Consider the following 27,372-nt stretch of genomic DNA (forward strand, 5'->3'; position numbering starts at 1 on the left):
TAGCCCTGCCCTTTGTTGGTGAGCTTCTATCATAAGGACCTGTTTCACCAGGACTGAGTCACAGCCAACTGGCATCACCCATACCTGGAGCTCAGCTAGACAACCATTTAGGATTGGTACTAGATTCTCAGTACCCAGAGCAAAGACAGATCATCTGTATAGCAGTGGCAGATGAGGACATGACGTCTGATTATTTCACCCAGTGGTAGCATGTATATTGCAAAAAGCATTGGAGATAGGATAAGTACCTTGAAGAACAACACAGGGCAATGATAAGTATACTCCAGAAGAGTAAAATGGTTCCTCACCTGAGTGATGACTATTGTGAGCTACAAAAGCTGATTTATTTCTCAGGTTATAGAAATGGCTTCTCACCTGTGTGACTTCTGTGATGTCTAACAAGAACTGATTTGTGTGCAAAACATTTCCCACACTCAGAGCAAGAAAATGGCTTCTCACCTGTGTGACTTCTGTAATGTATAACAAGATGTGATTTGTGTGCAAAACATTTCCCACACTCAGAACATGGAAATTGCTTCTCACCTGTGTGACTTATGTTATGTCTAACAAGAGCTGATTTGTGTGCAAAACATTTCCCACACTCAGAACATGGAAATGGCTTCTCAGATGTGTGACTTCTCTGATGTATAACAAGATGTGATTTTTGTGTAAAACATTTCCCACACTCAGAACATGGAAATGGCTTCTCACCTGTGTGACATCTGTGGTGTATAACAAGATGTGATTTGTGTGCAAAACATTTCCCACACTCAGAACATGGAAATGGCTTCTCACCTATGTGAGTTCGCTGATGTGTGATAAGGTCTGATTTCTGTGTAAAATATTTTTCACACTCTGAACATATCAGTGGCCTCTCACCTGCCTTACCTGTGTGTGGGTTAATACGCTTGGTGTTCTGTGTAAAACATTTGGCATCTATAGAACAGGGAAACACTGTATCTACTGTCAGAGCTGTAACAGATGCACCAATATCAGAGTGATCAGGAGAACATTTCCCAGGATCAGAGGGACCAGCTGATAGAGATGGATGTATAATTGGGGTAATGGGGTTAGCTCCTGGAGAATCCTGTCTACTGTCATTATCTCTTATGTCACAATCCGGGGATAACATTAGATGTCCTTCTGAGATATTCCTGCTTGTGTGTCCATCTGCTGGAAATAAAACACATTATGGAAATGTAACATTTTCTGTAACAATATTAATCTTGTAAACAATAGGAGAAGACGACTCTCTGGGAGACTTAATTGTAAATGTGTGTGTATAATAAAACATAACTTTTACTGAAGGCTTTATAATATTGTGTCTCAGACGATCATTGTGTCCACCCTCCTGAGAACACTCACAATAACAAATGTAATATTATAAGACTTAGATATATCTCTCTCTTGTACTGGTAACTAACCATGAAGTATAAATGGAGATGTAGTCACTCGCCAAGTCCTATGTCAGCACCAATGTAAAACAATGGATGGGGAACATATCGTATGAATTGGAGATTCTAGATGAACAATAACATCAGTCATATGAGCTGATGGATCATAGAAATGTCTCCTAACGTTACTCCTGGAAGCATTGGTAAGGTAGCATTCCTTTATGTGTGTGCTCATACGCTGGTAAGCCTGTACATGTGTTACTCACCCTTATATAAGGTATATTGCTACAGCAGAGTAGGTGTGGAACAAGGTACTTTACATGCAATACACCATATAATACCCTGCAATCATCATCATCATCATCTGCTAGGTTATAATCTATTTTCTCTTACGTCCTAGAGGATGCTGGGGTCCATTTAGTACCATGGGGTATAGACGGGTCCTTTGGAAACCACTGGCACTTTAAGAGTTTAATAGTGTGGGCTGGCCCCTCCCTCTATGCCCCTCCTACCAGACTCAGTTTAGAAAATTTGCCCAGAGGAGCCGGTCACAGCTAGTGTAGCTCCTAGGAGTTTTTTTAGTTGTTTTTATTTTATATAGAGTTAGGTTACAGGAAGCCTCTCTCCTTTGTGGGACTTGGGGGGGGGGGGGGGGGGGGGAGGGGAATCAGGAATATGAACCAACTTCCTGAAGAGTTAATGGTTCTCTACTCCACTGACAGGACACTGAGCACCTGAGGGTGCTGATCGCAAGCCCCCGAGGCGACTGCTCACTCCCGCAGCACAGGCGCCACCACCTAACAGAGCCAGAAGAAAGAAAAGTGGTGAGTACAGCACCAGCATCCCGGGTAGCGGCAGGGTATGGCAGCACAAGGGTGGGAGCGTGTGCTCTGACAGGCTGCGCTCGAGGAAGGCTCAGCAACACACAGTGCATTTGATGGCATGGCGGTTGAGCGCTGGATCCTAGCAGAAAAAGGCATTCCGGATGAGGTCATTCCTACGCTGATAAAGGCTAGGAAGGACGTGACAGGGAAACATTATCACCATATATGGCAAAAATATGTTGCTTGGTGTGAGGCCAGGAAGGCCTCCACGGAATTCCGTCTGGGCCGTTTCCTTAACTTCCTGCAGTCAGGAGTGTATTTGGCCTGAAATTTGGGTTCCATTAAAGTCCAGTTTTCGGACCCTGTCTATTTTTCTTTCATAGAAACATAGAATTTGTCGGCAGATAAGAACCACTTGGCCCATCTAGTCTGCCCCCTTTTTTTTTTTTTTTTTATATTATTTTTTTTTTATCACTAACCTTATTTGATCCTTATTTTTTTGTAAGGATATCCTTATGTCTATCCCATGCATGTTTAAATTGCTCTACTGTCTTAGCCTCTACCACCTCTGATGGGAGGCTATTCCACTTGTCCACTACCCTTTCTGTGAAATAATTTTTCCGCAAATTTCCCCTGAACCTCCCCCCCTCCAGTCTCAGTGCATGTCCTCGTGTCCTATTGCTTCTCTTCATTTGGAGAATGTTTCCCTCCTGGACTTTGTTAAAACCCTTCATATATTTGAAAGTTTCTATCATGTCCCCCCTTTCCCTTCTCTGCTCCAAACTATACAAATTGAGATTTCTTAGTCTTTCTGGGTATGTTTTGTGATGTAGGCCATGCACCATTTTAGTTGCCCTCCTTTGTACAGTTTCTAATGTATTAATATCCTTTTGAAGATATGGCCTCCAGAACTGAATACAGTATTCTAGATGAGGCCGTACCAATGACCTATACAGTGGCATTATTACTTCTTTCTTTCTGCTGCTGATTCCTCTCCCAATGCAGCCAAGCATCTGACTAGCCTTCTTCATTGCCTTGTTACATTGCTTACCTGCTTTTAAGTCATCTGAAATAGTGACTCCTAGATCCCTTTCCTCCTCAGTAGTTTTCAGTATAGTGCCATTAATACTGTATTTAGCTTTAGGATTTTTGAGACCCAAGTGCATGATTTTGCATTTTTGGGCATTAAACTGTAATTTCCAGACTCTTGACCATTCCTCTAGTCTACCTAGATCCTCAATCATTTGTTTTACCCCACCTGGTGTGTCTACCCTGTTGCATACCTTTGTGTCATCTGCAAAAAGGCATACTTTCCCTTTAATGCCATTTGCAATGTCACCAATAAAGATATTAAAAAGCACTGGTCCAAGTACAGATCCCTGGGGTACTCCACTGGTAACATTTCCCTCCTGTGAATGCACTCCATTTACCACAACTCTCTGTTTTCTATCCTTCAACCAAGATCTTATCCATTCAATAATCCTAATATCCAATCCCAAACTTTCAAGTTTATTTAGCAGTCTGCGATGTGGAACTGTATCAAAAGCCTTACTAAAGTCTAGATAAGCTATATCCATGGCTCCACCTTTATCCATCACTTTAGTCACACAATCAAAAAAGTCAATAAGATTTGTTTGACATGATCTCCCCCCAGTGAATCCATGCTGTTTGGGATCCAGTAAATTGCCGGATTTGAGATGATCTACAACTCTTTCTTTTAAGAGTGTTTCCATCAATTTCCCTACTACTGATGTAAGACTCACTGGTCTGTAGTTGTTTGCCTCTTCCTTGCTTCCACTTTTGTGCAGTGGGACTATGTTTGCTCTTTTCCAGTCCCCTGGAATTTCTCCTGTAGCTAATGACTGGTTGAATAATTCTGTCAATGGTGCTACCAGCACCTCTTTAAGTTCTTTTAATATCCTTGGATGTATCCCATCTGGCCCCATAGATTTGTCCACTTTCAGCTTTGAGAGTTCTGTTAGGACCTTCTCCTCTGTAAATGTACTTGTTTCATTTTCCTGAATATCCCTGCAACTTAACTGTGGCCCCTTCCCCTCTCTTTCAGTAGTAAATACTGAGCAAAAATAATCATTAAGATGATCTGCTATTAAATTGTCTCCTTCAACAAGACTCCCAGTGTCCGTCTTTAGTTTTATAATTCCACCTTTTGTTTTTCTCTTTTCGCTTATATACCTAAAAAAAGTTTTGCCTCCTTTACCCACTGACTGGGCCATTTTCTCCTCAGCTTGTGCCTTTGCACATCTGATTACCTTCTTTGCCTCCTTCTGTCTAACAAGATATATTTTTTTGTCTTCATTATTTTGTGTCTGCTTATATTTCCTAAAAGCCATCTTTTTTGCTCTCACAATATTTGCTACTTCTTTTTCAAACCACACTGGCTTCCTTTTCCTTGTGTTTTTCCTAACAGTTTTGATACAAAGGTCTGTTGCCTTCAATATTGCACATTTGAATGTTTTCCACCTCTCCTGCACTGTTTCCAAGTTCCTCCACTCTGCCAAAGAATCGCTTACACATTTTCCCATCCCTACAAAATCAGCCTTCCTAAAATCCAACACCTTTGTTTTTGTATGGGACGAGTCAGTCTCTGTCTTAATGCTGTAAAAATACAAAGAAGTGCGCTAGCAACAGCCGCCTGTACTGGGAAGGTCAATTCCCTAGATATTGGAGCAAATACGGAAAAAAAATGTACTGGCGCTGGCTGAGATTCAATAGGAGATGAACGACTCAATACATAAAATTAAAAGAAATAACATTTAATCAACATTTAACAAGTAGAGGTTTTCCTACCCCTCAAATGTAAATCACAACCAGTTGGATGAATAAAATGTGCACTTTGTAGGATCCCACAATATTAACCCTTAAAATTGAGAAAGTCCACAGTTCCTGGCTAGGACGCTGTTCCACATTTGCCCACAAGTTCAATTAGGTAAGATGTAATATTACCAGACTGGATTCCAGATATAATCCCTTAGGTCTTTCTTGCAGTTAGGACCAAATAGCAGTAGGGATGGGTCCAGATCACGGAGTGAGCTTGTGTCGGAGTTTTTATCCTAGTGGATTCCAATGGGTCCAAATTTTGCCAGGAAGTGGATAAGGGTGCTGATGTTTGTAGTCCTACAGGCTAGGGCTCAACGCGTTTCGCTGGTCTGATGGATGCCAGCTTCATCAGGAATCCAGTCTGGTAATATTACATCTTACCTAATTGAACTTGTGGGCAAATGTGGAACAGCGTCCTAGCCAGGAACTGTGGACTTTCTCAATTTTAAGGGTTAATATTGTGGGATCCTACAAAGTGCACATTTTATTCATCCAACTGGTTGTGATTTACATTTGAGGGGTAGGAAAACCTCTACTTGTTAAATGTTTATTAAATGTTATTTCTTTTAATTTTATGTATTGAGTCGTTCATCTCCTATTGAATCTCAGCCAGCGCCAGTACATTTTTTTTCCGTATTCTGTCTTAATGCTGAACCATACTGCTTGATGATCACTGGATCCGAGGTTTTCACCCACTTTTACGTCTGATAATCTGTCTCCATTTGTAAGTATTAAGTCTAATATTGCGTCTTTCCGAGTGGGCTCCCTCACCAATTGGTGGAGGGATGCTCCCTGAAGGGAATTTAAAAAGTTCCTACTTCTAGTGGAACTAGCAACAGACACCTCCCAGTTTACATCAGGAAGATTAAAGTCTCCCATGATTATTACCTCTCCTTTTAATGCCATTTTAGTTATGTCCTGCAATAGGTTCTTGTCAAGTTCCTCTTCCTGACCTGGTGGCCTGTATATCACGCCAATACGAATAATCAACTTTTCCCCTGTTTCTATGGTCACCCAAAGGGCCTCAGTTTTTTCTTCAATACTTTGTATTAATGTAGTATTTATGGCATTTTTTACATACATTGCTACCCCTCCTCCAATTTTTCCAATTCTGTCCTTCCTAAACAAAGTATATCCCGGTATAGCTATGTCCCAGTCATGATTTTCATTGTACCATGACTCTGTAATTGCCACAATGTCTAGATCATCCCTTGTCATTATTGCAGTTAGTTCTGGGATTTTATTTCCTAAGCTCCTAGCATTTGCACACATAGCTTTTAGAGTTTTGTTTGTGCTTTTTCTGTTCCTAGCTATGTTCTTCTCTCTGCCTATTTTTATTTGGTTTTGATCTGAATTATTTTCTGTTGCTGTGGATATGCTTCCTATTCCCTTTGCCTGCAGAAACAATACCTCTGTGTTGGGGGAGCAGATTTCTTTATTCCTATTTGGTTCACTGCCCCCCTTTGTTAGTTTAAATAGCTCTTGATGAAGCATCCAAACTGTTCAGTTAGTATTCTCGTTCCCCTTGAAGATGGGTGCAGGCCGTCACTTTTGTATAAGCTCCTATCTTGCCAGATGGTGTGACGATGGCCTATAAATCCAAATCTCTCCTCATTGCACCATGTCCTTAGCCAAACATTGAAGTTTCTGATGCAATGAGTTCTGTCTTCCCCTCTGTGTACTGGCAATACTTCTGAAAAAGATACAGTGGTTGCCACCTGCTTCAGAGCAGTCCCTAACTTCCTAAATTCATCTTTTACAGCCATGAGTTCTGCATTTGCCAGGTCATTTGTCCCTAGGTGGGCAATGACATCCACCTCCCCATCTTTTCTTGCTGCCTTCACAATTCTTAGCATGCGCTCTTTATCCCTTGGAGCTGTGGCTCCAGGTAAGCACCTTACTTGTTTCAAAAAGAACTGGCTTCTCTGCCTAAAGTTCAGACATTTGTAAAGGGAGTGCTGCATATTCAGCCACCTTTTGTGCCACCAGTGGCACCTTGGGATCTTAACATGGTATTGAGTTTCCGAAAGTCACATTGGTTTGAACCACTGAAAACCGTGGAGTTAAAATTTCTCACGTGGAAAGTGGTCATGCTGTTAGCCTTGGTTTCGGCTAGGTGTGTCAGAATAAGCGGCTTTGTCACATACAAGCCCCTATCTGGGTTTCCATATGGACAGGGCGGAATTGCGAACCCGTCCACAATTCCTGCCAATAGTGGTGTCATCTTTTCATATGACCAACCTATTGTGGTGCCTGCGGCTACTCGTGACTTGGAGGACTCCAAGTTTATGGACGTAGTCCGGGCTTTGAAGATTTATGTTTCCAGAACGGCTGGAGTCAGGAAGACTGACTCGCTGTTTATACTGTATGCACCCAACAAGCTGGGTGCTCCTGCTTCAAAGCAAACCATTGCTCGCTGGGTCTGTAACACGATTCAGCAGGCTCATTCTGCGGTAGGATTGCCGCATCCAAAATCGGTAAAAGCCCATTCCACAAGGAAGGTGGGCTCTTCTTGGGCGGCTGCCCAAGGGGTCTCTGCGTTACAACTTTGCCGAGCTGCTACTTGGTCGGGTTCAAACACGTTTACAAAATTCTACAAGTTTGATACCATGGCTAAGGAGGACCTTGAGTTTGCCCATTTGGTGCTGCTGAGTCATCCGCACTCTCCCGCCCGTTTGGGAGCTTTGGTATAATCCCCATGGTCCTTACGGAGTCCCCAGCATCCACTAGGACGTTAGAGAAAATAAGAATTTACTCACCGGTAATTCTATTTCTCGTAGTCCGTAGTGGATGCTGGGTGCCCGTCCCAAGTGCAGACTTTCTGCAATACGTGTATATTGTTATTGCCTAATACAGGGTTTTTGCTTTGAGCCATCCGTTGTGTGAGGCTCAGTTTATGTTCATACTGTTACCTGGTTAAGTTTATCACAAGTTGTACGGTGTGATTGGTGTGGCTGGTATGAGTCTTACCCTGGGGTTCAAATCCTTTCCTTGTAATGTCAGCTCTTCCGGGCACAGTTTCCCTAACTGAGGTCTGGAGCGGCATAGAGGGAGGAGCCAGTGCACACCAGGTAGTTCCTAATCTTTCTTTTAGAGTGCACAGTCTCCTGCGGAGCCCGTCTATTCCCCGTCTGGTCCCACAGCTAACAGGCGCTAGTCTCCCTGTTATAACTAAAATCCTCAGGCCAGTATAAACAATTAGTGCGGGAAGCCGCTCAACAGTACAAGGGGTGGGGATTCCTCTCAGAGCGGATCCAGCACTCACCAGCGCCATTTTCTCCCTGCAGATCATAGGAACTAGGACACTGACAGGGAGCGCTGCCCTCCCTATAAAGGTAAGTCAGCGCCTGGCTTTTATCATAATAACTGTCTACAGGGGCGCTGTGTGGCTGGCTCCTTATACTCTGTGACTCTCTGAAGGTACTCTGGGGGAAACGGTGTCTGACATTTTCCTGTGTGTGTGTAAGTGTGTGTGTGTGTGAGTGTGTGTGTGTGTATATCCACATTACCATGTCTAAGGACTCTGTGTCCTGTGCTGCAGGGTGTGTATCTTCTCCTGAGGAGTCTATTCCATGTACTCAGGACTGCAATGTGCTGTCTCAGCCTTCTGAATCCGAACCCCCATGGGTGGAGTCTTTAAGAGGAATGATATCCCAGATTTCAACAAGGATGTCACATACTGAGAAAGAGACGCAGTTTTTGAGACAATCTGTAGTGGGTTTGAACTATTCAGCTCCCACTACTTCATCTAAAACCCCACCTACATACCCCAAAAAACACGTACACTTGCCCAGATAATGCAAGCCGACACTGATACTGACTCTGATACAGGGGACGGTGATGGGGATATGCAGGGGGGATGCATCCCTTGCTAAAGGGGTGCAGCTAATGATTGAAGCCATTAGGGGATGTTTTGCATATTTCTGAGAAGGTTCCGGAACAAGTAGAGGAATCTTATTTTACAGTAAATAAGAAATCCTCGCTTACCTTCCCTGTTTCTAATGAGTTAAACTCCTTGTTTGAAAAATCCTGGGAAAACCCAGAGAAAAAATTCCAGATCTCTAAAAGAATTCTCATTGCTTTCCCTTTCCCTGAAGAGGATAGGAAGAAGTGGGAAAACCCAACTATAGTAGATGCTTCTCAATCTAGGCTGTCTAAAAAGGTGGTTTTACCTGTCCCTGGTTCAACCGCCTTAAAGGAGCCGGCTGACCGCAAGATTGAGAATACGCTCAAATCACTATAGACTGCTACAGGCGTGGCTTTAGGGCCCACTATTGCTTGTGCGTGGATTTCTAAAGCCATAGTAAAGTGGTCAGGCAACTTACTAGAGGACTTAGACACTATAGATAGGAGTGACATTGACTTGTTTTTACGTCACATACAGGATTCTGCAGGTTTCATGGTGGAGGCAATGAAGGACATTGGCCTGCTACTTCCATGGCTGTCTCGGCACGCCGAGGACTCTGGCTACGTCAATGGACTGCGGATGCAGAATCCAAGGAAAGTGTGGAGAACCTGCCATTCACAGGTCAGCCACTATTTGAGGACGCATTGGATGTGTGGATATCCACGGTGACTGCGGGTAAGCAGACATTTCTTCCCTCCACAGCAGCCCTGGTTAAGAAATCTTATCCTACACCTACACTGCAGTCCTTTTGGACCGCAAAATTAAAAAAATCCAAACCCCCCTCCCACCATCTTTAGAGGAGATCGGGAAAGATAAAAAAAAAACCTCACCAACAGGTTCCCAGGAACAGAAACCAGGTTTTGCTTCCTTCAAATCTTCAGCATGACGGTGGACCTCCCAGCGTGGAGATCAGGCAGGTGGGAGCAAGACTAAAAGATTTCAGTCACGTCTGGGCGTCATCATGCCTATACCCCTGGGTAAAAGATATTGTTGCCATGGGGTACAGACTGGAGTTTCAGGAACTCCTACCTCACAGATTCTTCAAATCAGGCTTACCAGCATCGTTGACAGAAAGTGCTATTCTACAGGAAGCTATTCAAAAATTAGTACGAACAAATGTCATTGTTCCCGTTCCACCTCACCCAAAAACCAAGGGTTATTACTCAAACCTGTTTGTGGTACTGAAACCGGACAGTTCGGTAAGGCCTATATTGAACCTGAAGTTGTTGAACCCCTACTTGAGGGTTTTCCAATTCAAGATGGAGTCTCTGAGAGCGGTGATCTCAGGTCTGGAGGATATCAAGGATGCGTACCTTCACATTCCGACCTGGCCACCTCACCAGGCCTATCTACGGTTTGCACTACAGGACTGTCACTATCAGTTCCAGACGTTGCCATACGGCCTCTCCACATCACTGAGGGTGTTCACCAAGGTCATGGCGGAGATGATGCTCCTCCTACGCAAACAGGGAGTGAACATAATTCTATATCTGGATGATCTGCTGATAGAGGCATCTTCCAAGGAGAAGCTGTTGCAGAGTATTGAACTCTCACCTCAACTACTCTGGGATCATAGTAACATAGTAACATAGTATCTGAGGTTGAAAAAAGACAATTGTCCATCGAGTTCAACCTATTTGTGGTGTCCTATGCATGATGATTTCACTAAAATTTCTGACTGATGCTGCTGTCAGCCATTGCATTTTATCCCTATTTATAGTAACTATAATGCATGACTATGCACCATACCCCTGGATATCCTTTTCCAATAGGAATTTATCTAACCCATTCTTAAAGGTGTTGACAGATTCCACCATTACAACTCCCTCGGGCAGGGAATTCCAAACACGTATTGTCCTTACCGTGAAAAAGCCTTTACGCCGTATTGTGCGGAATCTCCTCTCCTCTAACCTGAGCGAGTGTCCACGAGTCCTCTGTGTTGATCTAACCAAAAACAGGTCCCGCGCAAGCTCTGTGTTTTGTCCCCTTATATATTTGTAGATGTTGATCATATCCCCTCTTAGTCTCCGCTTTTCCAATGTAAACATGCCGTCTTTCAAGCCTTTCCTTGTATTCCATCGTCTCCATGCCCTTAATTAGTTTGGTTGCCCTCCTCTGTACCTTTTCAAGCTCCAGGATATCCTTTTTGTAGTACGGTGCCCAGAACTGTACACAGTATTCAAGGTGTGGCCTCACTAGTGATTTATATAACGGGAGTATAATACTCTCGTCCCTAGCATCAATACCCCGTTTTATGCATGCTAATATCTTATTAGCCTTCTTTGCTGCAGTCCTACTTTGGATACTACTTCTTAGCTTGCTATCTATGAGGACACCTAAGTCCTTTTCCAGTACAGAATCCCCTAATTTTACCCTATTTAGTAGGTAGGTGTAATATTTGTTCTTGTTACCACAGTTCATTACCTTACACTTGTCTGTGTTGAAGCGCATTCTCCATTTGGCTGCCCATGCTTCTAATTTAACTAAGTCGTTCTGAAGAGACTCGGCATCCGCCTTACACAATTTGGTATCATCTGCAAAAATTGACACCATGCTCTCTAGACCTTCTGTTAGGTCGTTAATGAAAATATTGAACAATAGCGGTCCTAATACTGAGCCTTGCGGCACACCACTTAGCACTTCAGTCCAAGTTGAAAAAGATCCATTAACCACAATGCGCTGCTTCCTATTATCTAACCAGTTTTTGACCCAAGTGCATATTGTGCTTCCTAGCCCTGATTCTTGTAGCTTGTATATAAGTCTCATGTGTGGTACAGTATCGAACGCTTTGGCAAAGTCTAAAAAGATTACATCCACGTCTTTACCCTGATCTAGGTTTGCGCTTACTGTTTCATAAAAGCCAAGCAAGTTGGTTTGACAGGATCTGTCCTTCATAAACCCATGTTGATTCCTTTTAATGACCTTATTGGTTTCAAGGAACTTCTGAATACTATCTCTTAGAATACCTTCCAATACTTTCCCCACTATAGATGTAAGACTAACTAGTCTATAATTACCTGGTTCAGCTTTACTTCCCTTTTTGAATATAGGCACTACTTCCGCTATACGCCAATCTTTGGGAACCATACTGTTATGATTCACCTGCCTCTAATTGTTTGGCAGGTGAATCACAAGGAGAGAATCACTACTGGAGGTACTGGCAGGTGCAATGTGACATAGAAATGGTTAACCAATGTTACACTGGGGAATACTGTAATAACTTGAGTGCGTTGTAGCAGAATTAAGGATTAGCAGAATATGGACTGTCCCTTTAATAATGGAATGTGCAGCACACTTACACTGATTATGGACAGCAGGTGAGAAATATAACAGGTAAGAGCCAGGACTTGATTACAGGACTAGAATGTATAACAATCACTGTTGCCGGAAATGAATGTCCACAGAAGTGCAGGAATATTTAGTATTTATTATAGCAGTGGTATAATGAGGTATGGCAGAGGAATCACAGTACAATCCAGGTTACAATGTGAGCTAAGAATAAATGGGTTTGCAGACTGAGAATTGCAGCAGAGTAATGAGACAGTTGAATAAAGAATCAGAGTATTATAATCCACGGAACTGATTGCAGGATTTGTATAACAAAGCAAAACAGCATGCAGGCACAGAGGAAGTCCATAGTACATGTAACACGAATAGTGAATACTAGAGGATCCAGAGATCACAGTAAAAAGTCCATGATACTTAACTAAACGGTTCAGGCATGAACATGAGCTGACAAGGATGATTGTGGCAGGATAACTTGAACAGGCAGACCAGATTTCTCGGTATGAACAGGAGCAAGAATGGAGACACCAGGCAATGCAGGTAGTTCTGGCTGGAAAGCAGAATAATATCACCGGCGTCTGAGAACTCAGCTAGCTGGCCTTTAACAGCCACACTAACCAATGAACAAGGCCAGGCTGGGAGTGTTCACTGGTAATTACAAACCCTGTGCACCTGCTGAGCTACATGTACACAGAGCCAAGGAACAGAACACATATGGATGAGCTGACACCAGATAAGTACTGAACAGGATCCTAACACATACCTGATATAACTGAATCCTTAAAGATCAAAAATAGCGGTTTTGCCAGTTCATAGTGAAGCTCCATTAGAACCCTTGGGTGAATACCATCGGGTCCTGGTGATTTATTAATCTTTAAAATGTTTTAATCGGTCACAGACTACTTCCTCGCTTAAATAAGGACCTATCAGGGGGATATTCTCATTATTGAGATTGTGTGTCAGTCTCTGAATTGGGTCCTCTCTAATGAATACTGTTGAAAAAAACTCATTTAGTGTGTCCGCTATGTCATTATCATTTTTGCTTAAGACTCCCAACTTGTCTTTTAAAGGGTCTATACTCTCCTTCTTTAATCTCTTGCTATTAATATATTTAAAGATTTTTTTGGGATTTGCTTTGCTTTCCTTTGCTACTAGTTTTTCAGTTTCTACTTTAGCTGCTCTTATTTCCTTTTTGCAAATTTTGTTACATTCCTTACAGTGCTGAAATGACTCTGCTTCCCCGTCAGATTTGTATTTTTTTAAATAGTCGCCTTTTCTTGCCCATAAGTTCCTTAATCTTTTTGTTAAGCCACATCGGTTTATGATTTTTTTTTTTTGCTGCTCATAGGAATAAATTTGAGTGTATTTTTAGCTAGCAGGAATTTTAGTACCTCCCATTTCGCCATAGTATTTTTTCCTAAAAACAAACTTCCCATTCAATATCCCTGAAAAATACCCTCATCTTTTCAAAATTTGCTTTGCTAAAGTTTAGAGTAGTTGGATGGGGCTCTGGACGCTGCAGCCAAAGTGAAGTAAAATGAAAATAAAGTCATTAAACACCACACCAGGTGGTGGGACCTAGAAGGGATTAGTGAGGGTAGGGACTCTCAAGGAAAATTGGAGTGGGATCCCACAGGTACCAAACTGGGTAAAGAGCAGCTTTTAGGAAGGAAATAGGTAAGCCAGACCCTGTGGTTGACCCTTCTTTGCCTCATGTGGGGTGGATCCTTGGACTCTCCAGTTCCTGGCGAGTCTGTGGATTCTTCTTGCCCACTACCTGGTGGTTCTGTGGTCATCTCAGGCCATGAATCTCTCAGATGCCAGGCCTCCAGATAAACATGAAATGGTCATGCAGGTGGTCCTGGGCTCTGTGAAGGAGGTGGAACAAGCAAAGGAAAGTTGTGTCCCTTCTGAAGGGGCAATGGTGGACATGGTGAAGGGAAGGTTTTGTGGGCGAAGAGGGACTTATGCCATATATCTCAGAAGTATGGGTCCTCAGCCTATATGATGTGCCACCATTAATGTGGCTTCTGTCTTGTCCAACCAAGCTTGATTTATGGGCTTTGTCATTTTTTTTTTAAGCAGGCTTAAGGCTGATTTTTTTTATTTATTTCTGCAGTAGACTAGAATAAGCCCAGACAGTCCCACTTCCATTATACCACTGAAATGTGACAGTGACCACCGTGCCATCACGTACCTGTATGCTTACACGAAACAGAATGATTGAACACGTATAAGGTTTCTTTACATCTTCTGGTGTCCACTCCGAGATTAAACATTATGGCGTAATTACTCAGACGGTAATATAAAACAGAATAAAAAAATAAGATTTTAAACCTACAGGCAAATCTTTTTCTCCTAGTCCGTAGAGGATGCTGGGGACTCCGTAAGGACCATGGGGTATAGACGGGCTCTGCAGGAGATATGGGCACTCTAAAGAACTTTTAGTATGGGTGTGCACTGGCTCCTTCCTCTATGCCCCTCCTCCAGACCTCAGTTAGAGAAACTGTGCCCAGAGGAGATGGACAATACGAGAAAAGGATTTTGTAAATCTAAGGGCAAGATTCATACCAGCCCACACCAATCATACCATATAACTTAGAATATACGCAACCAGTTAACAGTATGAACGAAAAAAACAGTATGTCAAAGACCGATTCCAACTGTAACATAACCCTTATGTAAGCAACCACTATATACAAGTCTTGCAGATTCAGTCCGCACTGGGACGGGCGCCCAGCATCCTCTACGGACTAGAAGAAAAAGATTTACCGGTAGGTTTAAAATCTTATTTTCTCTTACGTCCTAGAGGATGCTGGGGTCTCCGTAAGGACCATGGGGTTTATACCAAAGCTCCAAACCGGGCAGTAGAGTGCGGACGACTCTGCAGCACCGATTGAGCAAACACTAGGTCCTCATCAGCCAGGGTATCAAACTTGTAGAATTTAGCAAAAGTGTTTGAACCCGACCAAGTAGCAGCTCGGCACAACTGCAATGCCGAGACACCTTGGGCAGGCGCGCCAATCTTGTTGGCTGCATACAGGACAAACAGAGCCTCTGTTTTCCTAACCCTAACCATCCTGGCTATGTAAATTTTAAAGGCCATGACCACATCCAGGGACTTGGAGTCCTCCAAGTCAGGCGTAGCCACAGGCACCACAATAGGTTGGTTCAAATGAAACGAAGACACCACCTTAGGCAGAAATTAAGGACGAGTCCTCAACTCTGCCCTATCCACATGAAAAATCAAGTAGGGGCTCTTGTGAGACAAGGCCGCCAACTCCGACACCCGGCTTGCAGATGCCAAGGCTAATAACATAACCACCTTCCAAGTGAAAAACTTTAATTCCACCGTTTGAAGAGGTTCAAACCAGTGCGACTTAAGGAACTGTAACACCACGTTAAGGTCCCATGGCGCCACTGGTGGCACAAAAGGAGGCTAGATGTGCAGCACTCCCTCCACGAAAGTTTGGACTTCTGGGAGAGAAGCCAATTATTTTTGAAAAAATACAGATAGGGCCGAAATCTGCACCTTAATGGAGCCTAATTTTAGGCCCAAATTTACTCCTGTCTGTAGGAAGTGGAGAAAATGGCCCAGATGGAAATCTTCCGTAGGAGCATTCTTGGTTTAACACCAAGATACATACTTTCTCCAGATATGGTGATAATGGTTCGCCGTTACCTCCTTCCTAGCCTTTATCAGAGTAGGGATAACTTCCTCCAGAATACCTCTCTGCGCTAGGATTCGGTGTTCAACCGCCATGCCGTCAAACGCAACCGCGGTAAGTCTTGGAACATGCAAGGCTCCTGTTGTAACAGGTCTTCCCTGAAAGGAAGAGGCCACGGATCTTCCTGAGCATTTCCTGAAGATCCGAATACCAGGCCCTTCGAGGCCAATCTGGAACCACGAGTATTGCTTGCACTCTGATTCTCAACACTTTTGAGATAAGAGGAAGAGGAGGGAACACATAGACCGACTGAAACACCCATGGTGTCACTAGGGCTTCTACCGCTACTGCCTGAGGGTCCCTTGACCTGTTACAATACCTCCGAAGCTTTTTGTTGAGGCGTGACGCCATCATATCTGTTTGAGGAAGTCCCCAAAGACTTGCAATCTCTGCAAAGACCTCTTGATGAAGTCCCCACTCTCCTGGATGGAGATCGTGTCTGCTGAGGAAGTCTGCTTCCCAGTTGTCCACTCCCGGTATGAAGACTGCTGACAGAACACTTACATGGTTTTCTGCCCAGCGCAGAATTCTTGTGGCTTCCGCCATTGCCGCTCTGCTCCTTGTCCCGCCTTGGCGGTTTACATGAGCCACTGCTGTGATGTTGTCTGATTGAATCAGAACCGGTAGGTCGCGAAGAAGACACTTTGCTTGCCGTAGGCCATTTTATATGGCCCTTTATTCTGTAGATGGGACCCCAACCATTTGTCGAGATGGTCCCACTGAAACATCCTCGTATGGAACCTGCTGAAGGGAATGGCCTTGTAGGCTGCCACCATCTTTCCCAGAACTCTTTGTTCTTAGCAGGTCCCTGACCATGTTCTGGATGTACTGGGCTTTTTCTATTGGTAGAAAAACCCTTTTCTGTTCCGTGTCCAGAATCATGCCTAGGAAGGATAGTCGAGTTGTTGGAAGCAACAGTGACTTTGGCAGATTGAGAATCCAACCGTGTTGATGTAACACTCTCAGGGAGAGGGACACGTTTTTCAGCAATTGATCCCTTGATCTCACCTTTATCAGGAAATCGTCCAAGTACGGGATAATTGTGACACCCTGCTTGCGCAGGAGCACCATCATTTCTGCCATTACCTTGGTGAAAATCCTCGGGGCCGTGGAAAGCCCAAACGGCAACGTCTGAAACTGGTAATGACAGTCCTGTACTTCGAAACGTAGGTATTCTTGATGAAGAGGAAATATGGGGACATGAAGGTAGGCATCCTTCACGTCCAGCGACACCATAAAATCCCTTGCTTCCAGACTGGATATCACCGTCCGGAGTGATTCCATCTTGAATTTGAAATTTTTCAAGTATAGGTTTAGTGACTTTAGGTTCAAAATTGGTCTCACCAAACAATCCGGCTTCGGGACCACAAACATTGTTGATGTGTAGACAAGCCTCCTGGCTTGACCATATCCCCTGAAAATTTCTTCCTTTTGTGACTGCTCCCCATCCTCGGAAGCTCGCGTCCGTGGTCACCAGAAACCAGTCTTGAATGCCGAACCTGCGACCCTCTAGAACAGGCATGTCCAAACTGCGGCCGAAAGGACTGCATCTGATATTGTGGGGTTTTCTTGTGCTGTGGGGGAACAAAAGACAAAAAATTTAGATTTACCCACGGTAGCTGTGGAAACCAGGTCCACTAGACCATCCCCAAACAAAACCTCACCCTTGCAAGGTAAAACCTCCATATGCTTTTTTGAGTCGGCATCACCTGACCATTGGCGGGTCCACAGAGCTCGCCTTGCCGTTGGCCCTGGAACCAAGCAGCCCCACGTCTCTTTGAGCGTCTCTCATATACAAGACTGCGTCCTTAATGTGGCCGAAAGTCAGGACAACAGTATCCTTGTCCAGGGTATCCATGTCAGCCAACAAGATATCTGTCCATGCTGCAACAGCGCTACAGACCCATGCCGATGCTATTGCCGGCCTGAGTAAAGCCCCTGTATGTGCAAATAGATTTTAAGGTAGTCTCCCGTCTACGATCAGCAGGATCCTTAAGGGCCGTGGTGTCTGGAGATGGTAGCGCCACTTTCCTAGACAGATGCGTTAATGCCTTGTCCGCCCTGGGCAAGGATTCCCAACGTACCCTGTCCTTTGCAGGGAAAGGATACGCCATAAGGATCCTTTTGTCTGGAGTTTCCCAAGCATTTTCAAATAATTCATTCAGTTCATGAGATGGAGGAAACGTTACCTCAGGTTTCTTCCCCTTAAACATGTGTACCCTTGTGTCAGGAACAGAGGGGTCATCTGTAATATGCAAAACATCTTTTATTGCCACAATCATATAATGAATACTCTTGGTCACCTTAGGGTGTAACCTTGCCTCATCATAGTCGACACTGGAATCAGAATCCATGTCGGTATCAGTGTCTACTATTTGTGATAAGGGACGCTTTTGAGACCCTGACGGGCCCTGTGACTCAGCCAAATCCGCGGATTGACTCCCTGCTGTTTCCTTGGACTCAGCTTTGTCCATTCTCTTATGTAATAAGGTCACATTAGCATTTAAAATATTCCACATATCATACCAAACATGTGTCGGCATTGCTGACGGAGACACCACAATCTTCTGCTCCACCTCCTCCTTGGATGAGCCTTCCGCTTCAGACATGTCGACACACGCACACACACAGGGATTTATCTATAAGAGGACAGGTCCCCAACAAGGCCCTTTGGAGAGACAGAGAGAGACAGTATGCCAGCACACACCCAGCGCCAACTGACACTGGAAACAATTCCCAGATATAGCGCTTTTATATTATGTCAATCGTGTAATACACTCACTGCGCCAAAATGTGCCCCCTCTTTTTCAGCCCTGTATCACCGTTCTGCAGGGGAGAGTCCGGGGAGACAGCTTCTCTTCAGCACACTATGGAGAAAATGGCGCTGGTTAGTGCTGTGCAACCAAGCTCCGCCCCCTCTAGTGGCAGGCTTCGGTCCCGCTCAAATTTACAATTAATGGCGCGGGATGAACATATTCACTGACTCCACAGCCTATATGTGTCTAATATGCCAAAAAAAGAAGTATATATTGCTGCCCAGGACACCCCTCCTGCGCCCTGCACCCATCAGTGCCGGCCGTGTGTGTAACATGTGGAAGCAATGGCATGCAGCGCTACCGCTGCGCGCTTACCTCAGTGAAGATCAGAAGTCTTCTGCCGCCTGAGGTCTTCTTTTTTCTTATACTCGCCCGGCTTCTATATTCCGGCTCTGCGAGGAGGACGGCGGTGCGGCTCTGAGATGAACGGCAGGGGGAGACCTGCATTCCGATCCCTCTGGAGCTAATGGTATCCAGTAGCCTAAGAAGCAGAGCCTATCACTTAAGTAGGTCTGCTTCTCTCTCCTCAGTCCCACGATGCAGGGAGCCTGTTGCCAGCAGTGCTGCCTGAAAATAAAAAACCTTTTATCAGAGAAACTCAGTGGAGCTCCTGTAATGCACCAATTCTCCTCTGGGCACAGAATCTGAGGTCTGGAGGAGGGGCATAGAGGGAGGAGCCAGTGCACACGCATACTAAAAGTTCTTTATAGTGCCCATATCGCCTGCGGAGCCCGTCTAAACCCCATGGTCCTTACGGAGTCCCCAGTATCCTCTAGGACTTAAGAGAAATAAAAGCTATACAGCAATAATTAGATGCAAACAAAAGCTTTTATTATGAAATCATACAGAGGAGTATCCGCACCATATAGATGTAACATACAACAAACCACCGCAGATGGAACCCGGGTGACTCTAATGCACATGGTAATGTACAGGGTATATATGGATAGGAACTTGTATCTGAAAACACTCGACACTCCTTATCAAGATGAGTGACTGCAACAAGTTAGGCAAACGAGAAGTGAAAACACGTTCCAATGGGCGCCATATTGTCGTGCAGCAATACAGATTGTGCAAACTGGTATTAGACATTCACATTTACACAAAGCACAAGATACAAAATAAAACAGCAGAAAAAAGACCTAAGCATTTGGGATGTATTATTTAGGAAGTAAATAGAGGTACATTAATGAAAAGCGTGAATAAGTCATCAGCCTGTTTGTGAAAGTCGTAGAGTGGAGGTCTCTTGGACTGTGCAAGGCAGTGAGTTCCATGGTCAGGCCTGCAAAGCTAAACGTTCAACCGTTAAATGAATGACAGAAGATTCTTGGTACTGCTGGTAACAGTCCTTCATCTGTAGAAGCCAGCAGGGCAGTAAGGAGGCAGAAGCTGCTTCTAGTACCTTGGACCATGTAATGCTGGGCTGCCATCATTCACCCGTGGTGCTCAGCTAGACAACCATTTATTGGTATTAGGTTCTCAGTACATGGAGCAAAAAGCAGGTCATCTGCATAGCAGTGGCAGACCAGGCCATGATGTCTGATTATATCACCTAGTGGTAGCATGTATATTTTATAAAGCATAGGAGATAGGATTGACCCTTGAGGAGCATTGCACGACAGTGATGATTATACTCCAGAAGATTTAAATGGTCCCGTACTTCGGTAATGTCTAATATGTTCAACAAGAGCGGATTTATTTATCTCTCAGCATGAAAATGGCTTCTCACCTGTGAAATCGCTGATGTTTAACAAGAACTGATTTCCATGCAAAACATTTCAGAAGTACGGCTTTTCACCTGTGTGACTTCTCTGATGTGTAACAAGATCTGATTTCTGTGTAAAACATTTCCTACACTCAGAACAGGAATATGGCTTCTCACCTGTGTGACTTCTCTGATGTGTAACAAGATTTGATTTATATGCAAAACATTTCCCACACTCAGAACAGGAAAATGTCTTCTCACCTGTGTGACTCCTCTGATGTGTAACAAGATTTGATTTATATGCAAAACATTTCCCACACTCAAAACAGGAATATGGCTTCTCGCCTGTGTGACTTTTCTGATGTGTAACAAGATATGATTTTGATGCAAAACATTTCCCACACTGAGAACAGGAATATGGCTTCTCACCTGTGTGACTCCTCTTATGTGTATCAAGATTTGATTTCCATGCAAAACATTTCCCACACTCAGAACAGACGTACGGCTTCTCACCTGTGTGACTTCTCTGATGTATAACAAGATCTGATTTCCGTGAAAAACATTTCCTACACTCAGCACAGGTATATGGCTTCTCACCTGTGTGACTTCTCTGATGTGTAACAAAAGCTGATGTCTGTGCAAAACATTTCCCACACTCAGAACAGGAATATGGCTTCTCACCTGTGTGACTTCTCTGATGTGTAACAAGTTCTGATTTCCGTGGAAAACATTTCCTACACTCAGAACAGGAATATGGCTTCTCACCTGTGTGACTTCTCTGATGTGTAACAAGTTCTGATTTCCGTGGAAAACATTTCCTACACTCAGAACAGGAATATGGCTTCTCACCTGTGTGACTTCTCTGATGTGTAACAAGATCTGATTTCTGTGTAAAACATTTCCCACACTCAGAACAGGAATATGGCTTCTCACCTGTGTGACTTCTCTGATGTATAACAAGATTTGATTTATATGCACAACATTTCCCACACTGAGAACAGGAATATGGCTTCTCACCTGTGTGACTTCTCTGATGTGTAACAAGTTCTGATTTCCGTGGAAAACATTTCCTACACTCAGAACAAGAAAATGGCTTTTCACCTGTGTGACTTCTCTGATGTATATCAAGAGCTGATTTGTGTGTAAAACATTTCCCACACTCAGAACATATCAGTGGCCTCTCACTTGTCTTAGCTGGATGATGGGTAATAAGCTTTGTGTTCTGTGTAAAACATTTGGCATCTATAGAACAGGGAAACACTGTATCTACTCTCAGAGCTGTAACAGATGCACCAATATCAGAGTGATCAGGAGAACATTTCCCATGATCAGGGGGATCAGCTGATAGAGCTGGATGTATAATTGGGGTAATGGGGTTATCTCCTGGAGAATCAGGTCTACTGTCATTATCTTTTATGTCACAATCCGGGGATACCATTTGATGTCCTTCTGTGATATTCCTGCTTGTGTGTCCATCTGCTGGAAATAAAAATACATTAAAATATAAAATGAGTAGACAAGACCCAGGGTGTTTCAGGTCACAATATATAATTCTACAACTGACATTTTTTTACCTGTAATCATTAAAAAACAAAAAAGCTAGGATACTTAGGCTGGAGCTTGATCATTTGGGATTACTAGGAGGTGACACGGACGCTTGCGTTGGATTACTAGAAGTGACACGGACGCTTGTGTGGGATGACTAGAGGTGACATGGACGCTCATGTGGGATTACTAGAGGTGACATGGACGCTCATGTGGGATTACTAGAGGTGACATGGACGCTCATGTGGGATTACTAGAGGTGACATGGACGCTCATGTGGGATGACTAGAGGTGACATGGACGCTCATGTGGGATGACTAGAGGTGACATGGACGCTCATGTGGGATGACTAGAGGTGACATGGACGCTCATGTGGGATTACTAGAGGTGACATGGACGCTCATGTGGGATTACTAGAGGTGACATGGACGCTCATGTGGGATTACTAGAGGTGACATGGACAGTCATGTGGGATTACTAGAGGTGACATGGACAATCATGTGGGATTACTAGAGGTGACATGGACAGTCATGTGGGAATACTAGAGGTGACATGGACAGTCATGTGGGATTACAAGAGGTGACACGGACAATCATGTGGGATTACAAGAGGTGACACGGACAATCATGCGGGATTACTAGAGGTGACACGGACGCTCATGTTGGATTACTAGAGGTGAAATGGACGCTCATGTGGGATTACTAGAGGTGACATGGACGCTCATGTGGGATTACTAGAGGTGACATGGACGTTCATGTGGGATTACTAGAGGTGACATGGACGTTCATGTGGGATTACTAGAGGTGACATGGACGCTCATGTGGGATTACTAGAGGTGACATGGGCTTTGCAATAATAAAACAGCAAAGAAGAGAAAGTGCTGTCCTGTTTGCGCACTAATAAATAATATATAACCTTTATTAAGTACAGTAAAGTATGTAAGATAAATCAGTGATATATAAAACACAAAGGTAAATGTATAAAAGTGAATAAAGTAATTAAAAAACAAGTGTATTTGTAGTTAAACAGCGGCATGTATATTATATTGGGTGTTAATTGATTCAGTGCTGGTAATCCTGTTCAGTAAGAATATATTAATATATTACACCCATACGAGGACGGGCTAAATTACATTCAATTATATTGTGGCAGAGTTTCCTCCAGCGGTAATCTCAATGTAACATCATACTGTATGTATAAAAACTTTATGGGGGGGGGGATTCAGTTCATTGCAAAAAATTCCCTATCCATTTAGCCGCAAATAGTGGTGAAAATCCTCCATAGGTTTTACTGCAAGTTTTTTTATTTTGCGCACAAATGTCTGCGCACTGAGCAGTTGTGCAGTGTTAGGAGGAACTCGTATAAAAAGGCTTTTTAAAGGTTTCCTACTGTATTGTGTTTCTGACCTATAGTTTCTTACTATATTGTCGTATTGACCTAGTTTCCTAATGTATTATCTTACTGACCTATAGTTTCCTTCCATATTGTCTTACTTACCTAGAGTTTTCTTCTGTATTCTTTTACTGACCTAGTTTCCTACTGTATTTTCCTACTGACCTATAGTTTCCTACTGTATTGTCTTACTGACCTATACTTTCCTACTGTATTGTCTTACTGACCTTCAGTTTCCTACTATTGTCTTACTGACCATCAGTTTGCTACTGTATTGTCTTACTGACCTTCAGATTCCTACTGTATTGTCTTACTGACCTATAGTTTCTTACTGTATTGTCTTACTTACCTAGTTTCCTTTTGTATTCTTTTACTGACCTAGTTTCCTACTGTATTGTCTTACTGGCCTATAGTTTCCTACTGTCTTGTCTTACTGACCTATACTTTCCTACTGTATTGTCTTACTGACCTTCAGTTTCCTACTGTATTGTCTTACTGACCTATAGTTTCCTACTGTATCGCCTTACTGACCTTCAGTTTCCTACTGTATTGTCTTACTGACCTATAGTTTCTTACTGTATTGTCTTACTGACCTATAGTTTCTTACTGTATTGTCTTACTTACCTAGTTTCCTTTTGTATTCTTTTACTGACCTAGTTTCCTACTGTATTGTCTTACTGACCTATAGTTTCCTACTGTATTGAATTACTGACCTATAGTTTCCTACTGTATTGTCTTACTGACCTATAGTTTCCTTTTGTATTGTCTTACTGACCTATAGTTTTCAGGAGAAAAAAGAAGAAAGATTCGAAATGCCCTATGGTGGTGCACACAATCTTATATATATATATTTTTTTTTTTAAATCTTTTTTTATTGCGGCAACAAAGAAGTGATACAAACATACCACAATAGTTACAATGTTGATTTGATACGTCCAGTTGCAAAATGTGGACAGAGCAGATATCGTACATTGATGCAAATTCTCGTTATAGTGGAAACAGTCATACAAATAGGTAAATCTGAGTATAACATTAAGTGTTCAAGGTGTACATCTCTTGGTGTCGAGGAAAACGTATTGTATATCAGTATAAATCAGGAATCGTCAACAGCAATGTCCCAAAAATAATTTCTGAACATACAAACACAAATAATACTGCGAGTCCTGAACCTCAACAACGGCCAATATGCAAGAGTAGGTGTCCCCCTCCCCCTCCCTACGCCAAGGCTATCGGAGGATCATGGGTTATCAGCCTGGTAAGATACCATGTGGTGTCTTTAAGACTATAATGAATCTGATTTCTAGTGGTAAGTGGGAGCGTATCTATGTACGACTCCCAGAGTGAAAAAAAACGCTCCACTTCCCTTTCCTTATGCAGGAGTGTCTCCATCCAGTCCATTCGAAACAGAAAGTATAGTTTATTAAAAAAACAATGGCAACTGAGGGGGTGAATTATCAAGCCAACTCTGCAATATAGTTTTTTTTACCCGCTGCGCTTATGGCCAGTAGTAATTTCTTACTACCCGGGGTTATTCGAAGCATAGGATTAACCATTCCAAAAATTGCCCACTCCGGGGTAAATGGGACATAATTTGTAAATTTTAATTCAGCATATCTGCGTATTAAGTGCCAGAAATATTTTATGATAGGGCAAGCCCACAGGCAATGGTAGTTATCCGCCCCCTCCCGATGACACCTGGGACAGTTATGAGTCGCACAGGTTCCTATATGAAATCCACGTAGCGGGGAAAGATATGCATTATGGAATATGTTTAAGAATAGCTCAGTATACATGCTAGAAGGGAGAGTTCTGCGAGAATACAGAAGGGCCTTTTCCAAATCTTGGATTGTTAGTTCAGGGAAGTGGGACAACCACCCCGACACTCCTCCCGACACTTTAGTATGATCCATAATATCTGAGAAAAGTATAATGGATCGGGATAGCTTTACGTTGAGGGACTGTATTTTTCAAGAGGACGTCTAGGGGGCTATCCCAATCTTTGTCAGAAAAATTCTGTAGGACGTGGCTTACATAAAAGCGTGTCTGCAGGAAGGCCAGAGGATATGGCCTAACCATGGCATATTTAGTAGACAGTTCTGTAAAGGTGAGAGGGCGTTTCTCCCCCGACACTAGAGACCCAATATTCTCTATTCCCGCGAGTCTCCATAGGGTGAAGGGATGAGCAGCCATGCCGTCTAGGAATTGAGGATTTTTGACCAGGGGCAGATGTAAAGAATAGAAACCATTGAGTCCAGCCTTGTGACGCAGGATGTGCCAAAGCCTCCGCGTTGTCCAAAGCAAAGGATTCAATTTGATATGTTCCTCCACTTCCTGATCATGTTGATGTAACAACCTTATTAATGCAGTGTCCCTCAAAAATTCCTGTTCCAGAGAGACATCAGTATAAATCGATGTCCCCTGTAGCCAGTCTCTTAAATGTCGCAAGAGAGCTGAGTGATTATACCCAGTGACATAAGGGAAGTTGATGCCGCCATTCGTTTTTGGTTGATATAACTTCCGTAAGGCTATGTGTGCGCGCCCTCCCTTCCATATAAATTTCCTAATCAAAGCGTTCAAGTGAACCGTATCTGCTTTAGTCAAAAGTACTGGAAGGTTTTGTAGTGGGTATAATATTCTAGGTATTGCTACCATTTTTAAGAGATCTGCTCGCCCCAGGAAAGAGGGTGGCAGGCGTTCCCAACGTCTCACATCTTCCATAAGTGTATGTATTACCTTTTTAATATTAAATTGGTATAAATTGACCGGATTTCGGGGTAAAATTATTCCCAAGTAAGGGATAAATGTTCTGGCCCATTGCAGAGACAAATGGGAGGCCCAGCGAGGTTGAGTTAGTGTACCCCTAAGGAGCATTGCCACAGACTTGTCCATGTTAAGTTGCAGGCCGGATATAGAACCATATAAATGAATTGTGTGTAATATTTGATATATTTGATATAGGGAGTGTTCCGGGTTGGATACATACAACAAAATATAATACCCTGAAAGGCGTGCCATTGCTGAAGAGTGCGTAGTAAGGGATCCAGTGCTATGTTGAATAGGAGGGGTGATAATGGGCAACCTTGACGGGTGCCTCTTTCTAGTGTAAAGCTTGGGCTTAAAAGGCCGTTAACCAGTAGGGAAGTATTCGGATCGTGGTAGATATATTTTATAAAATTTACAAAACTATCATCAAAGCCTCTCTTTTCTAACACAGTATAGAGGTGCGACCAGAGTATAGCGTCAAAGGCCCTATGGATGTCTAAGCTGACCAATATATTTTGAGTGGGTGCCAGGCGTTGAGCCGCCACAACAGCCGCTATAGCCGTACTAATGGCTCTAACTGCATGACGTCCCTGTACGAATCCCATTTGATGGTCCGAGAGGATTGATGGCAGTATAGCCTGAAGGCGCGTTGCCATGATTTTGGCCACCAATTTGTAATCGACATTTAACAGGCTTATAGGTCTGTAAGACGTCAACAAACTCAGATCCTTGTCTGGCTTAGGGAGTAGGGTCATTAAAGCATCATTGAAAGAGGAGTAGGGAGCTCCCTTTTCGTGTATAGACCTAAATAATTCTAGCAAGGTCGGGGCAATGTGGGCTTGTAAAATTCAGTAATAGTCGCCCGACAGACCATCATGTCCCGGAGACTTTCCATGAGGAAGGTTAGATATGGTTTTATTGATTTCATCCATAGTTATTGGGCCAGCAAGTGCTTCTCTCTGATCAGACATCAATTTAGGAAGCACTGATTTCGAAAGGATAGTCATCTGGTCGGCCAAATTAATAGGGGTTGAGCGAAAATAAGATTTAACTTACCGGTAAATCTATTTCTCGTAGTCCGTAGTGGATGCTGGGGACTCCGTAAGGACCATGGGGAAGACGGGCTCCGCAGGAGACATGGGCACCTCAAGAAAGAATTTAGATTCTGGTGTGCT

The 27,372-nt window shown here is 43.3% G+C and overlaps 1 protein-coding gene across 1 annotated transcript; it reads right to left on the reverse strand.

The window, feature by feature from the left end:
- Positions 1-355: 355 nt before the first annotated feature.
- Positions 356-27,168, reverse strand: LOC135048412 (oocyte zinc finger protein XlCOF7.1-like). Its single transcript, XM_063955539.1, has 3 exons — positions 27,069-27,168; positions 20,591-21,517; positions 356-879 (listed from the first exon to the last, which is right to left on the reverse strand). Exons 1-3 carry the CDS (start codon positions 27,166-27,168, stop codon positions 356-358), a joined length of 1,551 nt encoding a protein of 516 aa, XP_063811609.1.
- Between the last annotated feature and the right edge of the window lie 204 nt (positions 27,169-27,372).

The sequence above is a fragment of the Pseudophryne corroboree genome, unplaced genomic scaffold (genome assembly GCF_028390025.1).
Source record: "Pseudophryne corroboree isolate aPseCor3 unplaced genomic scaffold, aPseCor3.hap2 scaffold_965, whole genome shotgun sequence".
Taxonomy (NCBI): Eukaryota; Metazoa; Chordata; class Amphibia; order Anura; family Myobatrachidae; genus Pseudophryne; species Pseudophryne corroboree.